The 20,834-nt window shown below is 35.3% G+C and overlaps 1 protein-coding gene and 1 non-coding gene across 2 annotated transcripts in view; both read right to left on the bottom strand.

Moving 5' to 3' along the window:
• The window catches only part of LOC149075969 (sodium-dependent nutrient amino acid transporter 1-like), a 38,266-nt gene extending 26,767 nt beyond the window's left edge, over positions 1-11,499 (bottom strand). The window contains exons 1-3 of the mRNA XM_089243489.1: positions 11,439-11,499; positions 4,296-4,385; positions 2,991-3,138 (exon numbers count right to left, since the gene is read on the bottom strand). Coding sequence (XP_089099615.1) covers positions 2,991-3,138; positions 4,296-4,382 — 235 coding nt within the window. The 5' untranslated portion in view covers positions 4,383-4,385; positions 11,439-11,499. The remainder of the gene's footprint in view (positions 1-2,990; positions 3,139-4,295; positions 4,386-11,438) is intronic.
• TRNAT-CGU (transfer RNA threonine (anticodon CGU)) lies at positions 4,929-5,001 on the bottom strand. Its single transcript has one exon. It is a non-coding gene; the product is annotated as a tRNA-Thr (tRNA).
• Positions 11,500-20,834: the final 9,335 nt, after the last annotated feature.

Genomic DNA, 20,834 nt, shown 5'->3' with positions numbered 1-20,834 from the left:
TAGGACCCGCTTACAACGAGGCCGCTCTTAGCGATGGTCTGGATTTATCGAGAATTGGTTTAGTATAGTGATGGGCAAACTACGGAAAAGCCACAGATTTTAAAATGATAGTATATAAATTTTTAATTTCAGTGTTTTAAAGAATTCATTCAAGGGGGGAATCCATTTTGTGCATATGAAAAAAATAGTTCTGAGAATTCATATTGAAACTGAGTTAAATTTTACATTTGCAAAAAATGTGTAAATGTCTCAGTTAACATGTATAAAAATATTAAAATATGCGTATTTATTTTTGCAGTTGTAAAAGATAAACCACTGTCTCCAATTCGGAATGAAACCGTGGTAGTCTTCAAGGTATAGTCCACCACTTTACTTCTAAGTATAAAAATTCCACAATTATGAATCAAAGTCATTAAGAAATCACCAACGAATAAGGCATATACACGGAAAATACAAAATACGGAAAATTCTGCGTTTCGACACACAGAGGATGTCGTCTCACACGCTGACCGAGGATCCCACTTGGGTCGGATACCATATCTTAACTCTCGGTTGCTCAGCGGAAAAAAAAGTACGTCTGTTCACTTCAAACGTCGTGGTCAGAATTAATCGTGGTCATTATACATCAAAAAGGCTATCACTTCATAAGGTTTGTTCTCAATGTGCAAGAATAGTAATGCTTTGTCAAGGCCAATGTGACAGGGTTAAAGTGTGGCCCAAATAAATTTTACTTCTGCCGACAGGCCCGAAAGAGCTTTTCTTCAATCTCAGCTCAAGACATCCCAAGAGAAAAGAGATCCCTAATCTACATATTGATTTTATACAGAGTAACATTTTAAGAAGTCCGTATTGTACATGTTAGTTCATTTTATCTAGCTTCATTGACTAACGAAACTATTAGTTTCTCTATAACCACAGTACTTGCGCTTGTATTATTTTTTTTTTTCACAAAATAAAAACACGTCTGATTTCTACCTGTTGGGGTAAATCGAGAAGCTATCCATTCTTAGAATAAGACAACCATAATATTCTTTATGGGCATTGTATAATATTTTATCACGTGTATATATTGTTTATAAATTTTGTTAATTGGGTTGCTGTATTTTTGAAATATATGACATTCATATTTTTATGGGCATCTTTTTCTCAGCCACCAACGAGGTGGCAAATGGGCATTTTGCCTGTTGTGGCGTTGTATTTGTATATACCTTAGGTAAATAATACTTTTACAATGGAGCTTTTTTTTTATCCTTGAGAAAGCGGTTCCATCAGTAAACACAACGTAATTCATTCATGCAGATGAAGAAGAGGAATAGGTTTTATGTATTTACATTTACGAGAAAAATTGCATCCTCGGTGAGAACACACGTGATCTAACCTTTTCAGTAATGCTTCTGAATAAATAAAATACATAGTAAACAAAACGTTTCTCATACAGTATTAAATAACTGGCTTTAGAGAGGATATCAAGGAACGCCTTAATTATCATAGAAAGGCTATTTTTGACTCAATTGACATACATATATGAATATAATATACAATATTATATAGTATTTGTTCGTATGCATATGCAAGTTGGTGAATTTATACGTCGTAAATCATATGAATGCTGGGTGGGCTGTTCTAATAGCAATGGCTTTGGTAACGGTACGGCATACTAAATAATGGTTCTCCGATTCTGTTTTTCTTCGAGTTCCATCAAATACTGAGAAATTAATATCGAGTAATAATCAAAGATGATGGTCACTGCCAACAAACTATTCGAGTCGGAATGACTGAAATTGCGTGGCAATGCGATTTAAACTGTACATCAATTTTAATCTTCTAATATGCCCATGTACATTTGAATTATCATCATCAATGGTATATGAGTCCTAAGACTGGTTCGCCTCCATGTTGAGCAGCCGCCACTCATCTCTGTCTTGATCTTTGTTCTTTAGTTGGTTATAAGTTGGCTGGTATATTTGATTTAGTTGGCTGGAGGAACTGGGAAAACTGCGAGACACCCAGGCTCTATCTCAAGAAGAAACGTAAGCACTTTAGCCCCCGGGGGACCCGGGCATCTCCGGTTAAACCAAAATTTATTGATGCGTTAAAGAAAGTAGCATTTAGTTGGCTGTTGGTATATTCTGCGTCATTTAGTAACGTTGAGATCCAGTTGACTCTGAGCCTTCCGCTGGGCCTTTTGAATTCAATCCTGCATTTATTTCATCATGTCTCGCAGCAATCCGCAGCGCCAGAAAACATGTCCTAACTAGTGTAGACGTCTGTATTTGATTTTTTTTTCAGGATTTGGTGATTTTCTCCAACCTGTGTTAATACTATAATTTAAACATGCACGGCAAGTACATGGTCCCCCATCATACCGATTTTTCTCTTAATTTTTTTTTTATGTTTTAGAAAGTACATCTCTTTTAGTGTCATTTCAGTACAAAACAAAGCTGTATAAGTACAGTACTCTTTTACCTAGAGAGATTTGATCACTTTTTGGTGTCATTTTTTGAGAGCCGCTGAAATCTCACGTGTTCAAAGATTTATAAAATCGCTCCGAATTGAGGCAATGGGAAATAAAATCTAAAAAATATATATTTAACTTTGCTAAGCATGATTTTATCCGTTTAAAGATAACGTTAAAATCAAGAAAAACTGCATGCAGTGAAACATGTGTATAACGGTACTCTCTATAAAGATAAACTTGCCTATAACGATAACATTTCTATAACTGTATTTTTTTCAAGTCCCCACAGTATCGTTACAGACAGATTTCACTGTATTTTTTTACCCCTAATCAACAAAATTTTAGGTAATTAAAAATACAATATAGTTAATTAAATTGCTGTGTGTTTATGTATTAAATGGATGCTCACAGCACCAATTTACATCCATTTATGCAAAAAAAAAATTCTTCAATATATTTTTATGGGAGTGAACCATAGACGGTTAAGCATATACAGTACCGTTAAGAGAATTCATCAAGGAACCTGTCTTACCTCCGCCATTATTGTAGGCAACATTCGGAAAACGCCATATGTTTCCAAGCCCTACGGACATGGACACACAAAGTAAGAAGCTGTGAATGCTTCTGGAATACGTCCCTCTAAGCGGTTGGTCATTCTTCTCTTGGGGAATTTCACTGCCCTGTAAAAAAAGAAAGACGATGAAACATTTTGAATATACAAAAGATTTCTGAGAAATTCGAAAAAAATAATAGACTACTGTATAGAATAACAAGCAGGTATATGGTATCCCAATTACATAATAATGCATTGGCCCTCAAGTAAATATAGCAATTGATAATTCTGAGAGTGTTAATAATAGTCATCGGGAGTCTATGTCTGAAACAATAGTCACAAACAAGTTGAGGTTGTGTCTAATATTTTATAATCACAACCATTATTATCATGCAGCGCACGCCGCTTAATGTGATCACTTTGGGACTCAGAGATTCCGATAATAATAACTAATTGATAACTATATCTGAAAACACCCGGTAGTACGTACGATGACCATATGTCCCGTTTGATCGAACGAGAAGCATGAAAACAGGACAACTCAGTCCCCCCCCCCCCACATAACTGGTTTCAAAATATGTTCAATAGTGCCGTGTTGTTGTTGTTTCTTTTTTTCTTCCATATTGTTGGAAAAAAAACACGATTTTTTTCTTTTAAGTTAAAACCCCCCTTTTTTAAATTTAGAAATTATGAGGATTCAGAATGGAACAGTCTAGTATGTATCAGTAAGTTACGATAAATTCATATCACGAATTACGATCATTTCCTAATGTACGGTACGTTTCATAGATCTTTTGTGAAAGTCTTCCAGCCGAAGAACTGTGAATGAGTGACCAGTTAAAAAAAAAAAACTTTTCTTTTTTTACCTCACACATATATACCTTCACTACAGGAAAGCCATTGTGAAAAAAATACTACACTTACATGGATCATAGGGAATATTTCAGCCCGATTAGGACGTTGTGAACTGAATGCTGAAATTTTTGACAAAAGAGAGCTTTTTGACTTTTTATATAGCCTTGGAGGTTGATAAGGATAACTCTTATGGGGGGAAAAATGAGTCTTGATACCATATTGATACCATAAACCGAAGTCCTGATAACTAAAATGAATATATTTCCAATGTCATGATATTGGCCCGTTCCGTTCTTTTCAAAACAATACCTGAACGATATCATTGTCCATGATTCTAATAAGCGATGTTGACTGTGTGTATAATTGTGTGTGTACGTATTACATATACATTTTTTTTTCCGGAAGATGTGAGTTCTCAATTGAACATACCATTGGTAAAGAGAACTGTGGCACACAGAAGCTATCCCTGGGCTCCTGTTCTTTCTCCGGTTTAATATTCGTCGGTGATAAATACATAGACTGAAAAATACAGAAAAAAAGAAAAATGCATCGATTATTTTTCTCTCCCCCATGATAAGGGAACAAAAGAATTTCCCACATGACGCGTGCACAAAGATTCACATTCAATTTGCTCTGAGTTTTAGAGCTCTTTGAAATACCAGGCGAACCGATCCACCTTCTTCGAGCAAAAGTGTGTGACGTCCATATTATTTTCATATCTAATCGCGCGGTTCCCTATTCTGTTTTCCTTTAAAGATTTTCAAGACATCACTTGGAGCGTCAAACCTGTCTTTCGCCCAATGATGTGGACGTTTTAGCGGCTGTAATATCAATGAAGGAAATAAAACATAAATTAATAATCTATATCAGCGCTGGAACTGGAGGCAGTTTCACACATTTGGAAACAAAGAACACTGTTATAAAATTTTTGAATTTTAAAGTTATGGGGGCAGAAAAAAATCCTTATTTACGACCCTTGTCTATATACCCGACACCAAATGGTGGAAAAAGCGATATTTACCCACGAGATAAAAATCAATCACACGCATATATAACTGGTGAAGCCACTAGTGAGATTCGAACTCACGACCCCTGGTTTACGAGACCAGTGCTCTAACCACTGAGCTATAATGGCGATGAGGCATGCAGGCTGAGAAGGTGTTTATCTATTTCTACATAAATTCATATAAAATGTCTTAAAATTTCTATGTCCAGCTCTTTGTTAGCTTCGTTAAAGTCCGTTATTTCAATTTTCTTTCAGTTCTGTAAAAATATTTACTATCATGTGAATTGGGTTGAAAGAAAATTCTATTGTAATTATATTTTCTGTACACAAAAAACAATAAAAAAACTCAAATTAAAAAATAAACACATATTAAAAATAATCAGTTTATTGAATAACCTCATCACTTTTAATTTTCTACTAAACTATCTTATATAATTTACCTGTTGTGGCCTTATCTATGTATATAAAATTGATTTTCTGTATGTGTGTGTGTTCTCTATACAAGTCTACAATTTTAGATCGATCGTCACCAAATTTTGCATATATACCAAATGGGACCCGACTTGAACGATAGGTTACTTTAAAATTTCGTCAGAGCAAGGCAAATGCCCCAAATGGGCAAAAAAACTGTGGGGCAGTAATGGTTTTGGCGCCTCAACAATCACTTTCCGAACGTTTAATTTGGTTACTGTGGTTCCCTAACAATGCGTTTCAGACGTGTATATGCCTTTTACAATGATTTGTCACTTCTTTAACGTTGCCAGTGTGGATGTATAATAGTTTATGGCTTTATAATGGTTTGTCACTTTTTCAATCCTGCCAGTAATGAGGCTTTTTGAATAGACGTCATAATCATCACCAGCATCGCTTTGAGGGTCAGGAAAAGGGTGATCCTCATAAAAACCAGTGTTAAAATTGTCGATTTTACTGTAGAAATGCGGAAATTTGGTGGGGTTTTCTGTCACATCAATAATTTTAAAAATTGTACTTAATTCTCGATTTTTGAAATATTGAGTTCGCTTAGAGTTATATGAAGTAATTAGCCGGACCTACTTTTGCGTTGGATATTCATGCAATAACATTGAATTCAACTTTTTTATTTATATCTTCTCAAGCATGAAAATTAATGCCTCCGTATTGTCTTTTAATATTCAACTGCATAAATTCCTGTAGTTTAGGATGTTTTAAAATTAATTATGGGCCCATAAAAAGCACATCGAAAAAATTCCACAGCTTTAAGCAAGGTAAAATTTGAAATATCTATTATAAAAATTAAAAAAAAGAGAGAAAAAGAAATAAATCAAGAGCGTGCCGTTTATTATACATAGACATTTTTTTTTAAGCTCTAGGACGGACCAAATGGGTTTGTGCATGTTTTGTCTTTTTGTTCTGTTGTCTTTATTTATTTATTTTGTATATTATTTGTATTCTGTATTCATGTATTTGCGTGCGTTGTTTTGCAATAAATAAAAATAAATAAATAAATAAAAAAATACGTAATAAAATGTTTTTAAAAATGTATTTTGCTTCAGAGTTTGGTGCCATTTGATTTTTTTTATCTGAAAAAAAAATGAAATTTCATTATAATTCAAATGGAATTTTGGTTTGCTCTCCCTTCAGGGACAACTCGTGTTATGATTATAACGTATTGGGGTTATTAAAAAATGAAAGTGCTCTGTTATTCTATCTTTATATAAATTCCAATTCTGGAGATGCCATAGGAAGTATAATTGACTATCATACTAAAACAATATTTTTTTAAAGATTATCATGTCGAAAAGTTTTGTTTTCGATGGATTAGTGAAAAAATTAATGAACTTGAAAGAAAATTGTGTGTGTGTGAACATTTAGATTCAAATTTATTTTCTTATGAATAAATCAGTGGGAACAAAGTTATAATTTTTAGGCAGTATTTCCTCAAGCCGAGCCCAGTACCGAGTTCTTACATCAGTTCTACTGATCCGCGAGAGGTTCGCTTGGTATCTCAGGGCTATCTTAGGTAACATCATCATACCCTCTCCCCCCCCCCCCGCTCATTGCGGCAAAGACATTTTTTACCCTCGCCCCTTAAGTTTAGATGTCATGATTAATACTCAGTTTATTTTAAATGTTTTCCTTTTAACCCCTTCACGAGTTCGGACGAAATATTTCGTGAGAACGCCAGTGGAATTAATTCAATATCCAATTTTCTCTGTGTTTTCTTTCCTCTCTCCTCACCATCGCGAAGTTTTATTGCAACCCTATGAACCGAAGTTGTGTTTTCTTCCCCATTCTTTCTAAACGTTTGTTAGTCATTTATTCTCAACATATAATGTATATTTCTACCATATACAATGTGTTCTTTTTCGGTCTTACATGTATATTATACATGTAAGACCGAAAAAGAACACATATTGGTGAGGGTGAAAATGGAAATCTGCTATATATTCTCTTATCTACTTACATTAGTAGTATTACTAATATATAGTATTACTATATATTTTCTTTTCCCCCGTCTCCTTTTTTCTAATGAACGATTAGCTTGGGACAAGGTTACCAGATTTGTTGCCGATACGTCAAATAAAGAAAATCCAAATTTCTTGCCAAAAGCTTGTACGTGAAGGAAGTTAAAGCCTAAGTTAGTAAAGGCACCAATGCTTCATCATCTTATATCTTCCCAAGTATATGAGTAGACAGGGTGTTGTCTTGAAGTAGCGAAAAACTCAGAGGATTGATATTAGGCATCAAGAGGAACAGAAATTGCCATAGCAAACCACGTTTAGTCGGTGAAAATTTAAAAAAAAATACTTATGAAGGGTTTGACGTCAAGTGGGACAAAGAGTCAATAATAAGTTGAAAAACCATTTACTTGACGGCATGCTATATTTAGCATGCACAGCACACAGTTCCATGTCAAAAAGTAGACGAAGAGAACTGATTACGGGAGTTGTTCGAAGTTGCGGCTGCCTGCGAAGGTCATTGTTAATTTAATCATCGTAAATGTCTTTTCTACTTATTATTGGCTTTTTTGTCCCACTCGACGTCACACTCTTCATAAGTATTCTTACGATTTTCACCGACTAAACGTGGTTTGCGATACCATGTTCTATGGCAATTTTTGTTCCTCTTGATGCCTAATGTCACCTCTCTGAGTGTTTCGCTAGTTCAAGGCAACACCCTGTATATCTGCTTCTAACTGGATTCGTCAGCTTCTAACTTCTTCATCTAATTCTATATTTTCCTCTCATAATCAAAGATATGCAATCACACACTTTTACCTTTCTATTAGCACTTCATATGTGAGCGATTTTCAGATGTATCGTAAAAGTAGTTTATCCACACGCAACACTGGCGTGATATTGCAACCCTGTCGAAGAGAAGATTACACACGGCCATCTCGTTTTTTGTTTTTCCCCTATTTTATATTTCTCAATAAACAGGAATTCGACAAAGAAAAAAAAATATAGCACCATTTCTTTTCCCGCTCGTTTTCAAAAATGTAGCAAAGGATTCTACATTCGGCAATTTTCTGCAGCTGAAGAATGATTTTCATATTCCACTCACATGAGATTGGACTGAGATCTCAGTCACCCGCTTGCGATGCGTTAATCAAAACTAGATCACTTATCACTACCTCTCTATTTAAAAAAAAAATGTGGTTGGAAAAAAGGCAATTTCACTATTTCTCCTCCACGTATTATGTAAAACCTAAAAATAAACCGTTGTTTTCATGGAAAGCAAAAACATTCTACTTGGAATCTTTCTAATCCTTTGAGAACTCCATCAAAATAATAATAATAATTTGGAAGCCTTTTTTTATAAAGGAAACTCATACTTGGAATCATAATGTTGTAACGTATTTACTTGGTTAAAAATTCGTCACTATTTTTACTTAAATATTATTTCCTCACAGATGAGAGTCATGTTAACGAGAACTTATATAAACCAGACTCATTTATCTTAAGAGGAATTGTTTTCTTCACTAGAAGTTATTAGGGTTGCCCAATACATTGACATCACTGCCTTTGAGAATTCTTAATTTAAGAGAAAAAAAAATATTTATTGGTGAAATCAAAGCATTATTCTACGCTCCATTAAAAGTTTGTGACATTCACGTAACTATTGAATTAAGAAAGATTTATGATCTTTTGTTGATCACGAATTCTACTACTATGCCAGGAGATTAAATTTACACAGAAATTTCATTTGAATGTCACGATATTACTTCTATCTCGAACGACCTGTCTCGAATTTAACTGGTATAATATCTGAGACCGATGTATGAAATGAGCAATTGCATAATCCATACATGCTCAACCCATGGTCCGAGGTTCAAATGTGACGGTTGGAGTCATCTGATGAGGCTCGTGACATCAAACCTATTTTTTAAAAATGAACCAAGAGGCACATTTCCAGATTTATCAAGTGATATATTTTAAGAGCACTTGGGGGATCCTCGACACAGTTACAGAGTTACTCAAGCGGCACGCAGTGCAGCTTCACATCACTTTAGTTGCCTGCGGCACAGTTCCAGATAACTCAAGCGGCTCACGGCACATTTCCACTTGACTTAATTGGCCCGCGGCACGATGCTAAAGCACTCAAGTGGCCCGCGGCACAATGCCATAGCACTTACGTTGCTCGTGACACGATTTTAAACCAATGAAGGAGTCCGCACTCTCGAAAAAGTTGGGCAGCCTTGGCATCCATAATCGTTATGATATTCGTGACTGTGTAAGGCCACATCTTAATGAAATCTTCTCCAAGTTATATGGAAATAATTGGTTGATCGACCAACTTAATTGGTTGAGCATCGTTATTGTTGGAACAAACATATTATTCATACGTCCACCAAGATAGAAAAAGAAAAGTAAAAGCACATCAGTACCGCATATTTCATTCACTTTCTCGAGAGTTGCCTCATACATCGGAGATTAATTCAAACACAGAAGATCCATTCACTCATGAGCCAACTCGGCGAAATAAATTGTACGGTGAATTTCTTTAGCGATGATTTTCATAACAGAAACTAACTCAGCAGTCGTCTTCGATTCTGCCTTTTTGTTCTTTCGTTCTTTATTCTCACCCTATTTGCACTGAATAGAGAATGCGACGGGTTACATCGGCCATACCTTTACACTATGTAGCACTATGAAGACACTTGACACCTGTCCAAAAACTCTACCGAGTGCTAATTTTCACGCTGTTTTTGATCTTCAAAGCAGTCATACATCTTTATTGTGGTTACATGTCCTACATTGTAACCACAATAGTCATTGTATTCTTTATACATTAGCCCAAGGACAAAAGAATTGTTATTTCAAGTGTGTAATATATTATGACTTACATACACTTTTCATGGGCATCATTTTCTCGTCCAGCTTACCATGGACCGTAAATAAAAAACAGAGAAAGCCTCGAGAAATTCAAGACAAGGCTTTATCGTACGCAAAACGACATTTCTTAGATCCATTTACGAGAATAGCTACGTTGATGTTCTATAAATTCGAACGCATTTACGAAGGAAAATAAATATTACACTGAAGAGATAATTTTTTGGAGCATGAAAGTCAATATTTGAATAACATTTAAAGGCGTATCTGTAAAGTCCATGCCCAGGCTTTTTTCTTCGCAATCAAAGGTTCTAAAAAAACTTTCAATTGCAAAAATGTTAAAAATGAAGTAAATATTCGTATTAAATATTTTTGCGTAAAAATGAATGATTTTTTTTAAATGACAAAATTTAAGTTTTTATATGTCCCCCATTCCTTATAGTTATAACTTCAGAAATATATTCGTATTACAGTATTTTTACGTAAATAAATTATGTTTTTTTTTTAAATTTTAAAATTTAACTTTTTGTATTTTCTTACGGTCCCTATAACTACATATTTTCAAAGAGAAAAAAATTCCTTTCCGAAATATTTGAAACTGAACAATTTTCTTTGCTGTAAGACAAATATTTACCGGGATATTAAATTTTAAAGTATGAAAGGATATTCAAGAGTCGTTTACAAATAGAAAAGCAGAATAGTTAAATTTGTAATTAACAAAATAATGAGTTATACAGGTTACCAACAGTCCTCTAATACCAATACATGTAGTGATGATGATTGACATTTATTTTTGGGGAAAAAAATTATTAATAAAATTCGATAAATTACAAGTTTACAAACACATAATTAATTAATTTTATTCACTGATTTCGGCATACGAAATGTATAGCAAAATTATTAGAGAGAATCCCTCTTACTAATAAGTCAAACAAGTAACGCTGGATGGCGTTAAAGAGGGGAAAAAAAACCAGCCTTTAATTATTACAAATTATATTTTCTTGCAGCGTCCCGTAAAAGACAGCTTAATAATCGCTTCCCAAGCAATAAAAAAAAACTGAAAAAATCACAAACTTTGAAACCAAATATTTCGCTCAATTTTTATCTCACGGTGATGAGATTTGTTTTTGTTTATTATAATAGTGCTAGGAAAAACGTTTTATATGTATGGCTACGGGAGGGGGGGATATATATGCTGGGAACATATAAAAAGTAAAATTTCGTAATTTAAAAGAAAAATAATAATTTGCTTACGTAAGAGAGAGTATATTCACAATTTGAATGTTTAACACATTTGAAACATTTTTGTAAACGAAAGTTTTGTCTCCGACACATAAGTGAGAAGATATCTTTCCAAAGTCGCCTTCCCGAAAAAGTGACCCAATTATTTGAACTACCTAAGAAATGTTGTAATATTATATAACGGAAATTGAGGGAACTGGCATTTATACAACACAAAAAAAAATTGTTTTTTCCTTATGCATGAAACGCTACAGATACTTATAACCAAGTGGAAGAAAAATGAAAAAAAAAAAAAAGAAGCTTCATTTTGTGACACTGAATTACCTTCATAACTTTGTTTCAGTATCTAATTATAATCCGTGACTGGAATGATGATTGTGCATTTCTTTCCTTCAGGAACTAGACTTAGCTGATATACCTATAGGCGGTACATTTGTCTGTATAAGCCTAAATAAATGACTTGGAATTATCCCTGACCTACGTGCATTGACCTCCAACCGAACTGAAGGAATCATCTCGTGTCATTAGTATATCTCGCTAGTGTATATATCCATACAACTCACAATAAAACCATTTTAAGTAGTGGTATTAGAGTCAGATATGCATACCATATTGACTGAAAAGAAGAAAAAAGATTGTTTTTTTGTGTATCGGTTGTACCAGCATAATTTCGAAGGGAGCTATTGTTCTTTATAATTGCAAAAATTATTTCGATACTGTCTACAGAAACATGACTTAAGTGACAAGATGCTGAATCCGGATAAGATTACGATAGAGACCATTAGACATCTTATCGCGTCAATTTACCCCGTTGATTTACATCGTTGACAAATGCATGGCCGCTCATTTTGGTTTGGACGAATTGAACTTTGGGAATTCTCATTGTAGAGTGTCTTAGGTTTTCTGAACATTGTTCCGTGATAGTCAAAAACTCAAATAGAAACTTGGTTTCATTCTTAGAAAAGTCTGTTTGAGTTCTCATTGAGTAGGGGTGCACAACCTCCGATCCGCAGGCAGATGCAGCCTGCCAAGGTATTCCATACGTCCCGCGAAGGTGTACCGATAGAAAAGTATCGATATACACGAAACACAACAAACACAGACTGACCATATTTTCTTCATAAAAATTAGGCAAATCGGATGCGTATGATATATCGCCAAAAAAATGTCAAAGGCAATTAAAATTGCCAATTGAAACAAAAAAAAATTGTCAAAAGCACATAAAGGTGGTAAATACAGCAGGAAAAATTGCTAGAAGTTGCGAATTAAAGCTTAAAAAAAAATTCCAAAGGCAAGTAAAGTTGCCTTGGGAATTACAGACGAAAAAAAATTTCGTAGGCAAAGAAATTTCCTAATTACACTCGCGACATTGAGAATTTCCAAAGGTAAGTAAAATCGACAATTACAAATAAAAAAAAATAGTCAAATTCAAGTCAAGTTGCCAACTATCGCTGAAATGCCGGAAAAACCACCAACAGACAAAAATAGAGAGCCACTGCAAGTCAGAATGGATAAAAATATAGTAATCATAACATAACTCAAAAGTCATGAAAATAATATCAATTCTTGATTTTAAAGTTAATGCATCGCATTGAAAGTAAGAGAAAAAGCGCAACATCTTGTAAAAAGTTTGGACGGCTAAAATTACGGGAATGTTTCATAAAATACAGTCCACATCTGGTCACCCTATATACTGTATATAAGTTTCTGGCCCGTGAGCAGAAAAAATATCGCATATCTGACCCGCGGACTAGAAAGGTTGTGCACCCTCGTCCTAGATTCACCCTTTCGCTTTCCCAAGACTAATTTCTTTCTGGACTAGAGCAGCGTTTCTCAACCGCCGGGTCCCGATATCAGTCTGACCAGATCTTTGGTGATTCGTTGTTTCATTTTACCCCATTTATTTCCTATTAGTCGTAGGTATTACCAGGACTTTCATTCATGCAAAGAAGAAAATAAAATCTAGCTTGCCGCGGGCTTCAATAAGTTGAGAGCCACTGGTCTAGAGTACGCCGTACGGTTTTGGAGACCCTATCTCCAGAAAGTTATAGACGTGGTTGAAGGGGTGCACAGAAGAGGCACTAGAACACAAGCGTATGCAAGGCTTGAGCTATGAAGAGAGGCGTGATTCACTGGATATGGTTTTTTCTTTGGAACAACGTAGGCGTCATGGAGATATAATAGAAATATTTACGGTTTTCAATGAGATGGATATGATAGATCATAGTTTCCCAACCTTTTTTGTCCCATCGCCCCCTTCTTCAGAATTGTTTTTAACCCGGCGCCCCCCAACGCAATCTAACCCATAGGATCCTATGCTATACACGTAGTTTCTACCGCCCCCCTGTAACATCACATCGCCCCCCAGTGGGTGTTAGCGCCCACGTTGGGAATCACTGTGATAGATCATGAAATATTATAACGCTGTCATTTAAATGACTCCGGAACCCTAGTTTCTGTTAGTTATGGGCAGTTCCAGGCTGTTCCATCACAGCGGGTATTTTTAGGGTAGTTAATGCATGGAATAGCTTACCTTAAGTGTTGCCATGAATTCCTCCACGGTAGAGACCCCCCCCCCCCCCAAAGAGGAAATATGATAAAACGGGCGGGAATAATCGTGAAAAGCTCTATCCACAGTCAAATAAAATACAACCATATTTTATAAAGGGCAGTGTACTTTAGTTTTTTAATTTTTTGTTTCTGATTATTACTATTGGGTTGTTGTATTTAGGCTTATGACGCCCGTATTTCATGGGCTTTCAAACAACACGTTATTTCTTTTTTATAGTGATTTTTAATTTTTTCCCGTCATTTTGTTGGGTGATTCACCTGTTGTGACTTCTGGTTTTGCATTCGTTTGTAACGTGAGCCTTGAATAAAAATATAATATAAAGAAAAATGTCCTCGCTAAACAACACCTTTCTAAGTGAATTGAATGATTAGACTTATTTCAAAAAATCACTTTTCAAACTTTCAAGGAAACTTGATAATCGTACTGTCAAAAGAAGCACATTTGCATTGTGTTAGAAATATTTTGTGTTCCAAGAATAAGAATAGCATTCGTTCTCATGTTACATCAGGTAACAAAACCATAGAAATCTCAGAAATTCCTTATCTTCGTACAGCGTATTGCGCTAGCCGTAATAAAGATTTTTTTTTAATCTACGAGAGTCACGTTTCATTACGTATTTCTAGCTCACAATAACAAATGATAAAACTAGAGATGGCTCCGCTTGTTTTAAAAATTTATTAAAACATTGGACTATGGCACTTCACCGAATAATTTTTCATTAAAATCTATTCAGTCCAATGTTCTTCCACCCTTCACAGCCGGTGAATGTAGGTGAAAAATTTCGCGGACCGGTGGTAATGTGAGCAATAATTTGGGGACCAGTAAAAATAAAATAAAATGGAGAAGTAATTTGCAACCCGGAAAAAAATTCAATAGGAGAAATATAATTTATGGGCCAACAAAAATAAATAAATAGGGGAAATAATTTGAGGTTTAACAAAATATAAATGAATGGGAGAAATATTCAGAGTACCGACGAAAAATTTAATACAAGTAGAAACAATTTGCGGACCGGCAAAAGAAAAATAAATAGAAAAAATGATTAACTGACAAGAAAAATATATATTAAATAAGAGAAATAATTTTTTTTCACACTGCCAAAAGTAAATAAATAAGAGGGAAAAATTTGTGGGCCGGCAAAAAATCAATGAATTTGATTTGAATCTTTCGTTGCTTAGCCGCAAAATGTTCTGCGTCTGTATTTTTACTGAATAAAAAAATTATATATATGTGTAAAATAATTTGCGGGCCGGAAAAATATAAATACTGTAAATCAGAGAAATAATATGAGGACCTACGAGAAATAAATAAATGGAAAAAACAATCTGAGCACGTCAACAATAACAAAAAATAAATAAATAAATAGGAGAAATAATTTGCGGTGAGCGAAAAATAATAAATTTGAGAAATAATTCTCACAGTTGCTGACGGACCAAGACTGAAATAAAAGCCAATATAAAGACGGTATTATACATGCATTTTTATCGAATATCTAAAATTATGTAGTGACTATACGAAATTTTTCGCGGACGGACCGATCCGCGGACACAGCGGTTAAAGAACACTGATTTAGAACATTTTCTTACTGGCACTGAGTTTTATAAGTTTCATGATCGGAATTTCATTTGATGAGATTCTTTTGTTGAGATCACTGAGAAATATATGTTAAACAACCTATGCGTTTGAGTCGGAAAATTTTGGTTTGAAAAACTGATAATGTTTCTGATAACTTCCTTCACATATACATGTGAATATACTTTATGACTTCCTAATAAAAAAATTTATATTCATTTTTTAGCACATCCAAGAAAATAAGAAAACGCGTAATCCTACGCCCTCAAATTATTTTCTATCAAATAAAATAAAAAAGATCAATTAAAAATGTTTTCTTCCAGGTCTTGCTTGATTGAATTTCTGTGAAATCATCAAATCACAAGTTGCGTCTACTTTTGGAGGTCTTTTTTTTCTAAATGAATCAGTTCTCCTGTTATTATATTGAGATTAATTGAATTATTCAATCATTTATCCGTTGGAGCTCATGGGGTGAATGCTAATAATCTCAATTAACACGTGTCTAATTAATTTTTTTTTGTTCTGTGCGTAACGGTTATCTGAGAAACAACTTCGTGGCAGTAAACGAAGGGTTCGGATCTAATGGATCTGGCCTTGAATCTTCTGTTGTAACGCATGTGTTTGTTACATAAGGAGAGGTTTTTATTTAGACTAACGTATATATCGAGTAAACTAAAGGTTGTCTAGACATTTCAAATTAGACTGCAGAGAACAAAACAGAAAGATAAAATTAAAAAATGTATTAGAAACTGAATACTTCTTTCAACACTTGGCAAATAAATTTTGTGGATATTTAATCAATAGGAAAAAATAAGGTTAAATAAGGTCAAAGAATATTTGGTAATGTATAAAGTAATAAGGAATGGGAAGAGAAGAAAATAAATGTGTGAGAGATAAAAGTATTTTTTGATATTTTTTAAAAAGAAGGGCGAATTCTATTATAAGATGGAAATTCTACTTATTAAGTCGGAAAACAAAATTGAAACATCAACAGAAATAGTTGATAAAAATTATAAGAAGTTTTTAATATCAAATGAAAAATATTTATAAAAATATTGGAGAAATACTACTAAAATACCCAGAGAGTATTTGATAAAAATATTGTAAAATTTTCAAACAAAGAGATGTTGTATTCGAAACAAATGTTCAAAAGGAAAGATCAGTATTAGAATATATGTAATATTGACTATTCTGTGTGATATTTTAAAAAAATTGCATGCAGAATAAAATATTGGATGCAGAGTATAATATTAAAATGTCTCTCAATTCCCTTAAAATTAATCAATATTTTAATTTTAGTTAAAGCGTACGAAAGTTCTTTTCTAAATGTACACTGCTCAAAACAATTAGGGGAGCAAGCAAAAAAGTGAAGAAAACCGTGCGAGACAGCCACGCGTATCAATGCGCAATACAGAAAAAAGACGTAAAAAAATTTGGAATTAAGCTTTAATTCTTTGAAAATATGGAAAAAACGTGAAAAGATGATTTAGGGCAACAATTTGGTTACATGTAAACGATAAAAAAAAGTACTGTTTAGACATGATGCACGAGTTTTAATAGGGCGTGTGGTCTCCTCGAACAGCTAAGACTGCTGCACACCTGTTTGTCATGGATGCGATGAGGTTATCGATCAGATTTTGGGGAATACTGTTCCACTCCTCAAGAAGTGCAATCTGCAAGTCTCGGACAGTAACTGGCGGCCTTGGTCGCGCAGCAATGCGTCGTTGGATTCAGGTCAGGAGAGCACGCTGGCCATTCCATACGCGGTATTGTTTCAGCTTCAAGCATGTTCTCCACCAGACGAGCCCTATGCGGTCGGGCATTATCATCCTGGAAAACAAAGGAATCTCCAATGGCTCCAGCGTAAGGGATGACATGAGGTCGCAGTATCTCGTCTGCATACCTTCGGGCCGTCAAAGTGCCATTCCGAATGATATGCAGGTCCGTACGTACGCCTATGCTGATTCCACCCCATACCATCCAACCAGCTCGTCTGTATTGTGACCTTTCACGAACGAATGCGGGGTTATTTCGAGTGCCCCTGTCCCTCCATACCAGAACACGTCGGGTGTCACACTCCAGACTGAATTGGGACTCGTCTGTAAACAGCACTTGGCTCCAATCATGTTGCTCCCAATCTCGATGTTCAGCAGCCCATCTTCTTCGGGCCGCACGGTGGCGTGGGGTCAACGGAATGCAGACCATTGGCCTACGTGCATAGAGCCCTCCCTCATGAAGCCGATTACGCACTGTTTGGCTGGACACCCTTCGTCCTGTTGCCAAGAGCAACAGTCTTTGCAGCTGCGTAGCATTCTCTGTTCTGTTTCGGCGGGCTGTTAACCGTATATACCGGTCATCAGATGCTATCGTGGCGCGTGGACGACCTTGCCCTGGTCGACGTCTAACATTTCCTGTTTCTTGGAATCGATTCCACAGCCTTGCAACAACACTTCTGGTGACTCCAACAGCGTCCGCGACACTACGTTGTGTTTGCCCGGATTCCAGTCTGCCTATAACACGCCATGCCATGGATTCCGGTAAATAACGTTGTTGAGACATCCTCAAGTGACCTTGTCTCAAAAAAAAAATACTGCGCAATCGAATTTCACGGTTACGGCAGTAAAACACACGTTTCTGCAACATCCCGATTTCTGCCCTTATCGCCTTTTTCTGGTTTTTGACGTCATGAACTTTGATTTGCATATGAAGTTTTCTTCTTCCGTTTCCTGCTAGGCTTTAAATTATGGATGATTCATTTTATGTTACTTATCGGTATACATCTTTGCGTAATTTTGTTAAAACCATGTGCTCCTCTAATTGTTTTGAGCAGTGTAAATTGAAAATTATTTTGTGTTTTTACCTCTTAATATATCAATCAAAGTAAATAAATGAGTTTGTTTGTGCTGTTGAACGTTAAAGAGCTACGCGCGTTCAAAAATGAATGTTCAATTTATGGAACATTGGCCTTTCAAGAGAGCGAAATTCTAGGGATATCTAACTTGCAGTGCACTGCTTCGATTTTCCCGTTCGAACCCAAGGGTGTTGTCATCGTTCCACATGTGTATAGGGGCTTATTCTGGGTAATATGACACAGAGGAATGTGCTTTCTGGGGTGGATTGTTTATATTTGGCGAGTACTTTTTTATTCTTGCATTCTTAGAAATGTAAGTTTTTGCGAACTTCAGACTAATCACACCGAGTTCGACAAGCTTAGATAGTCTTGTTGTGTTCAGCTGAGTGTAACCATATCAAAAGGTATCTTACATTAGAAGAAGCTGTAAGATATTTTGAAACTCTTTCAGATTCCGAATTAGAGCATGCAGATATATACGCCAATTACGTGCTAATGAAAATGGAAACATCACGCATGAAGCTGATTATGTTGAAAATGGTCTAGAATCAACAGTACCAACTGATGTATGTGAAATGCTAGATAATTTTGCAACAACGAGGATGAGCTGTTAGAAAACTCCCGAGATGTGTTCTTCAAAAGATGTAGGGCAGAAAAAAGGAGCAAAACGCAAGTGCAACGCTCAAGTTTCATGAAAATGCAAAACAGTTTTGAGCGATCTTGAAAAAAAAAAATTATTACATGTGATAAAAAAAATTCGTTCTAGAATCCGATCAAACCTCTGCTCTGGATTCCATTGGAAAAAGTTTGCCATATCACCATTACAGTACGTTGGATAATTCATTCAGAGTTCCGAGAAGTGGATCTTATTTCGCATTTGGAATTCCCAAGAGAAGTGACAATTGAACCTTCTACGAACGAAGGAGGGGTTGATTATTTATCCAGGTCCACGTTGTCAACTGAAAAAAATATGTCAGGTCATCTGATGGCCATTATATTGTCTCCGACGAAAGGACGGCGTGTGGTTTGCCAAAACGCGTCCATCAAATACATATGTTTTCCTTCTTTTATCACGGACATTAGAAAAAAATTCGAATTTTCTGCAGTCACATGTTTTTATGTTAAAAAAAAAACCAGTATGTGTTACGAATTTGAATTTGTAGTAGAAAATAGGAAATTTCGTGTGATAATTGTTCTCCAGAAATAAATAATCGTTAGAATATAGGCGATACCAGTTTTCACTTTCATCTCTCCCCAAGTGCCAATGCTCCATTTATGGAACATCGTGGAAAACAAGGAAAAAATTTTTTTTTCTTCAAATTTCAAAGTTGATCTATGTATAGACATGCATAAGAACCTCAAATTCTAAATTTCAAAATAATATGTGACTTTGTTCATAGTTCGGCCTTTAAACGGTTAAAGCCCTATTCTACGGGACCGCCGATCAGAAAAATTAATGGGGAGTGTCCACTAGGAGAGGTTCTACTGTATAGAGTATATTTCTAGGAGCTCTATCTATGATAAAGTTCGTATTATGTCAACCACACTCGTATTTCTTTCCATGTTCAACACAAGGGAGTGTTTAATTTTGATTGGCAGTTATAATTCATCGACATAGAAGAGGGGTAAGAAGAGATCGGATGAAACGGGACTATTTTGACTTAAGGATGAATCGGGAAAGGACAAAACGGTACCCAGCCCGTTGAGATTTATACCGTGAATCATTATTTTTTTTTTATTTTCTACAACGCTTCAAAGTATTTTTTAACATTATTTATTCTTCAGAATTTATCATACAGGTCTCAGCAAAAATCACTGGAACATAGCATAACCATATTACTCTCACTTACCTTATACAGCCCAAGCTAATTAATGTGATCACATCGGGACTCGGGGATTATGATAAAAAATACCGAATAATAACTATATCCGAAAAAGTCCTGTTCGCAAGTACGGTGACCATACATTTCGTTTGGTGGAACGGGACGTATGGAAAACGAGTATTTTCGAAATGTGACCATTGCTTTTCTCTCCCATATAATTGGTTGCAAAATGTTAGATCATTGGTTCCCAAACTTTTTTTGCTCCATCGCCCCCCTTCTTCAAAATGTTTTTCTTCTCATCGTCCCCAACCCACACCATCCAATAGGTCCCTATACTAAACCTAAAGCTTCTACCCCCCCCCCCCCGGATCTTTCCATCGCCTTCCAGGGGGAGTATTGCCTACTTTGAGAAATAGTTTGTTCGATCGTTTCCTTTAATTCTAAAATGGGTCCTCTTTTTTCCCCCCTTTAACACTTTGTATCCGACATTATGAAAAGTAGAATACGAAGAAAATTGTGCTAAATTAAAATAAAAGTATGAATGGAATGATCATAATAAATAGTTATCATGTAAATTATTTGGTATTCCA

Source organism: Pholcus phalangioides, unplaced genomic scaffold (genome assembly GCF_987345545.1).
Source record: "Pholcus phalangioides strain wild (caught in Gottingen) unplaced genomic scaffold, Ppha-v1.0 ptg000015l_1, whole genome shotgun sequence".
NCBI classification, from domain to species: Eukaryota; Metazoa; Arthropoda; class Arachnida; order Araneae; family Pholcidae; genus Pholcus; species Pholcus phalangioides.
The sequence above is the reverse complement of the archived record's forward strand: the minus strand, read 5'-3'. Positions and strand labels throughout refer to the sequence as shown.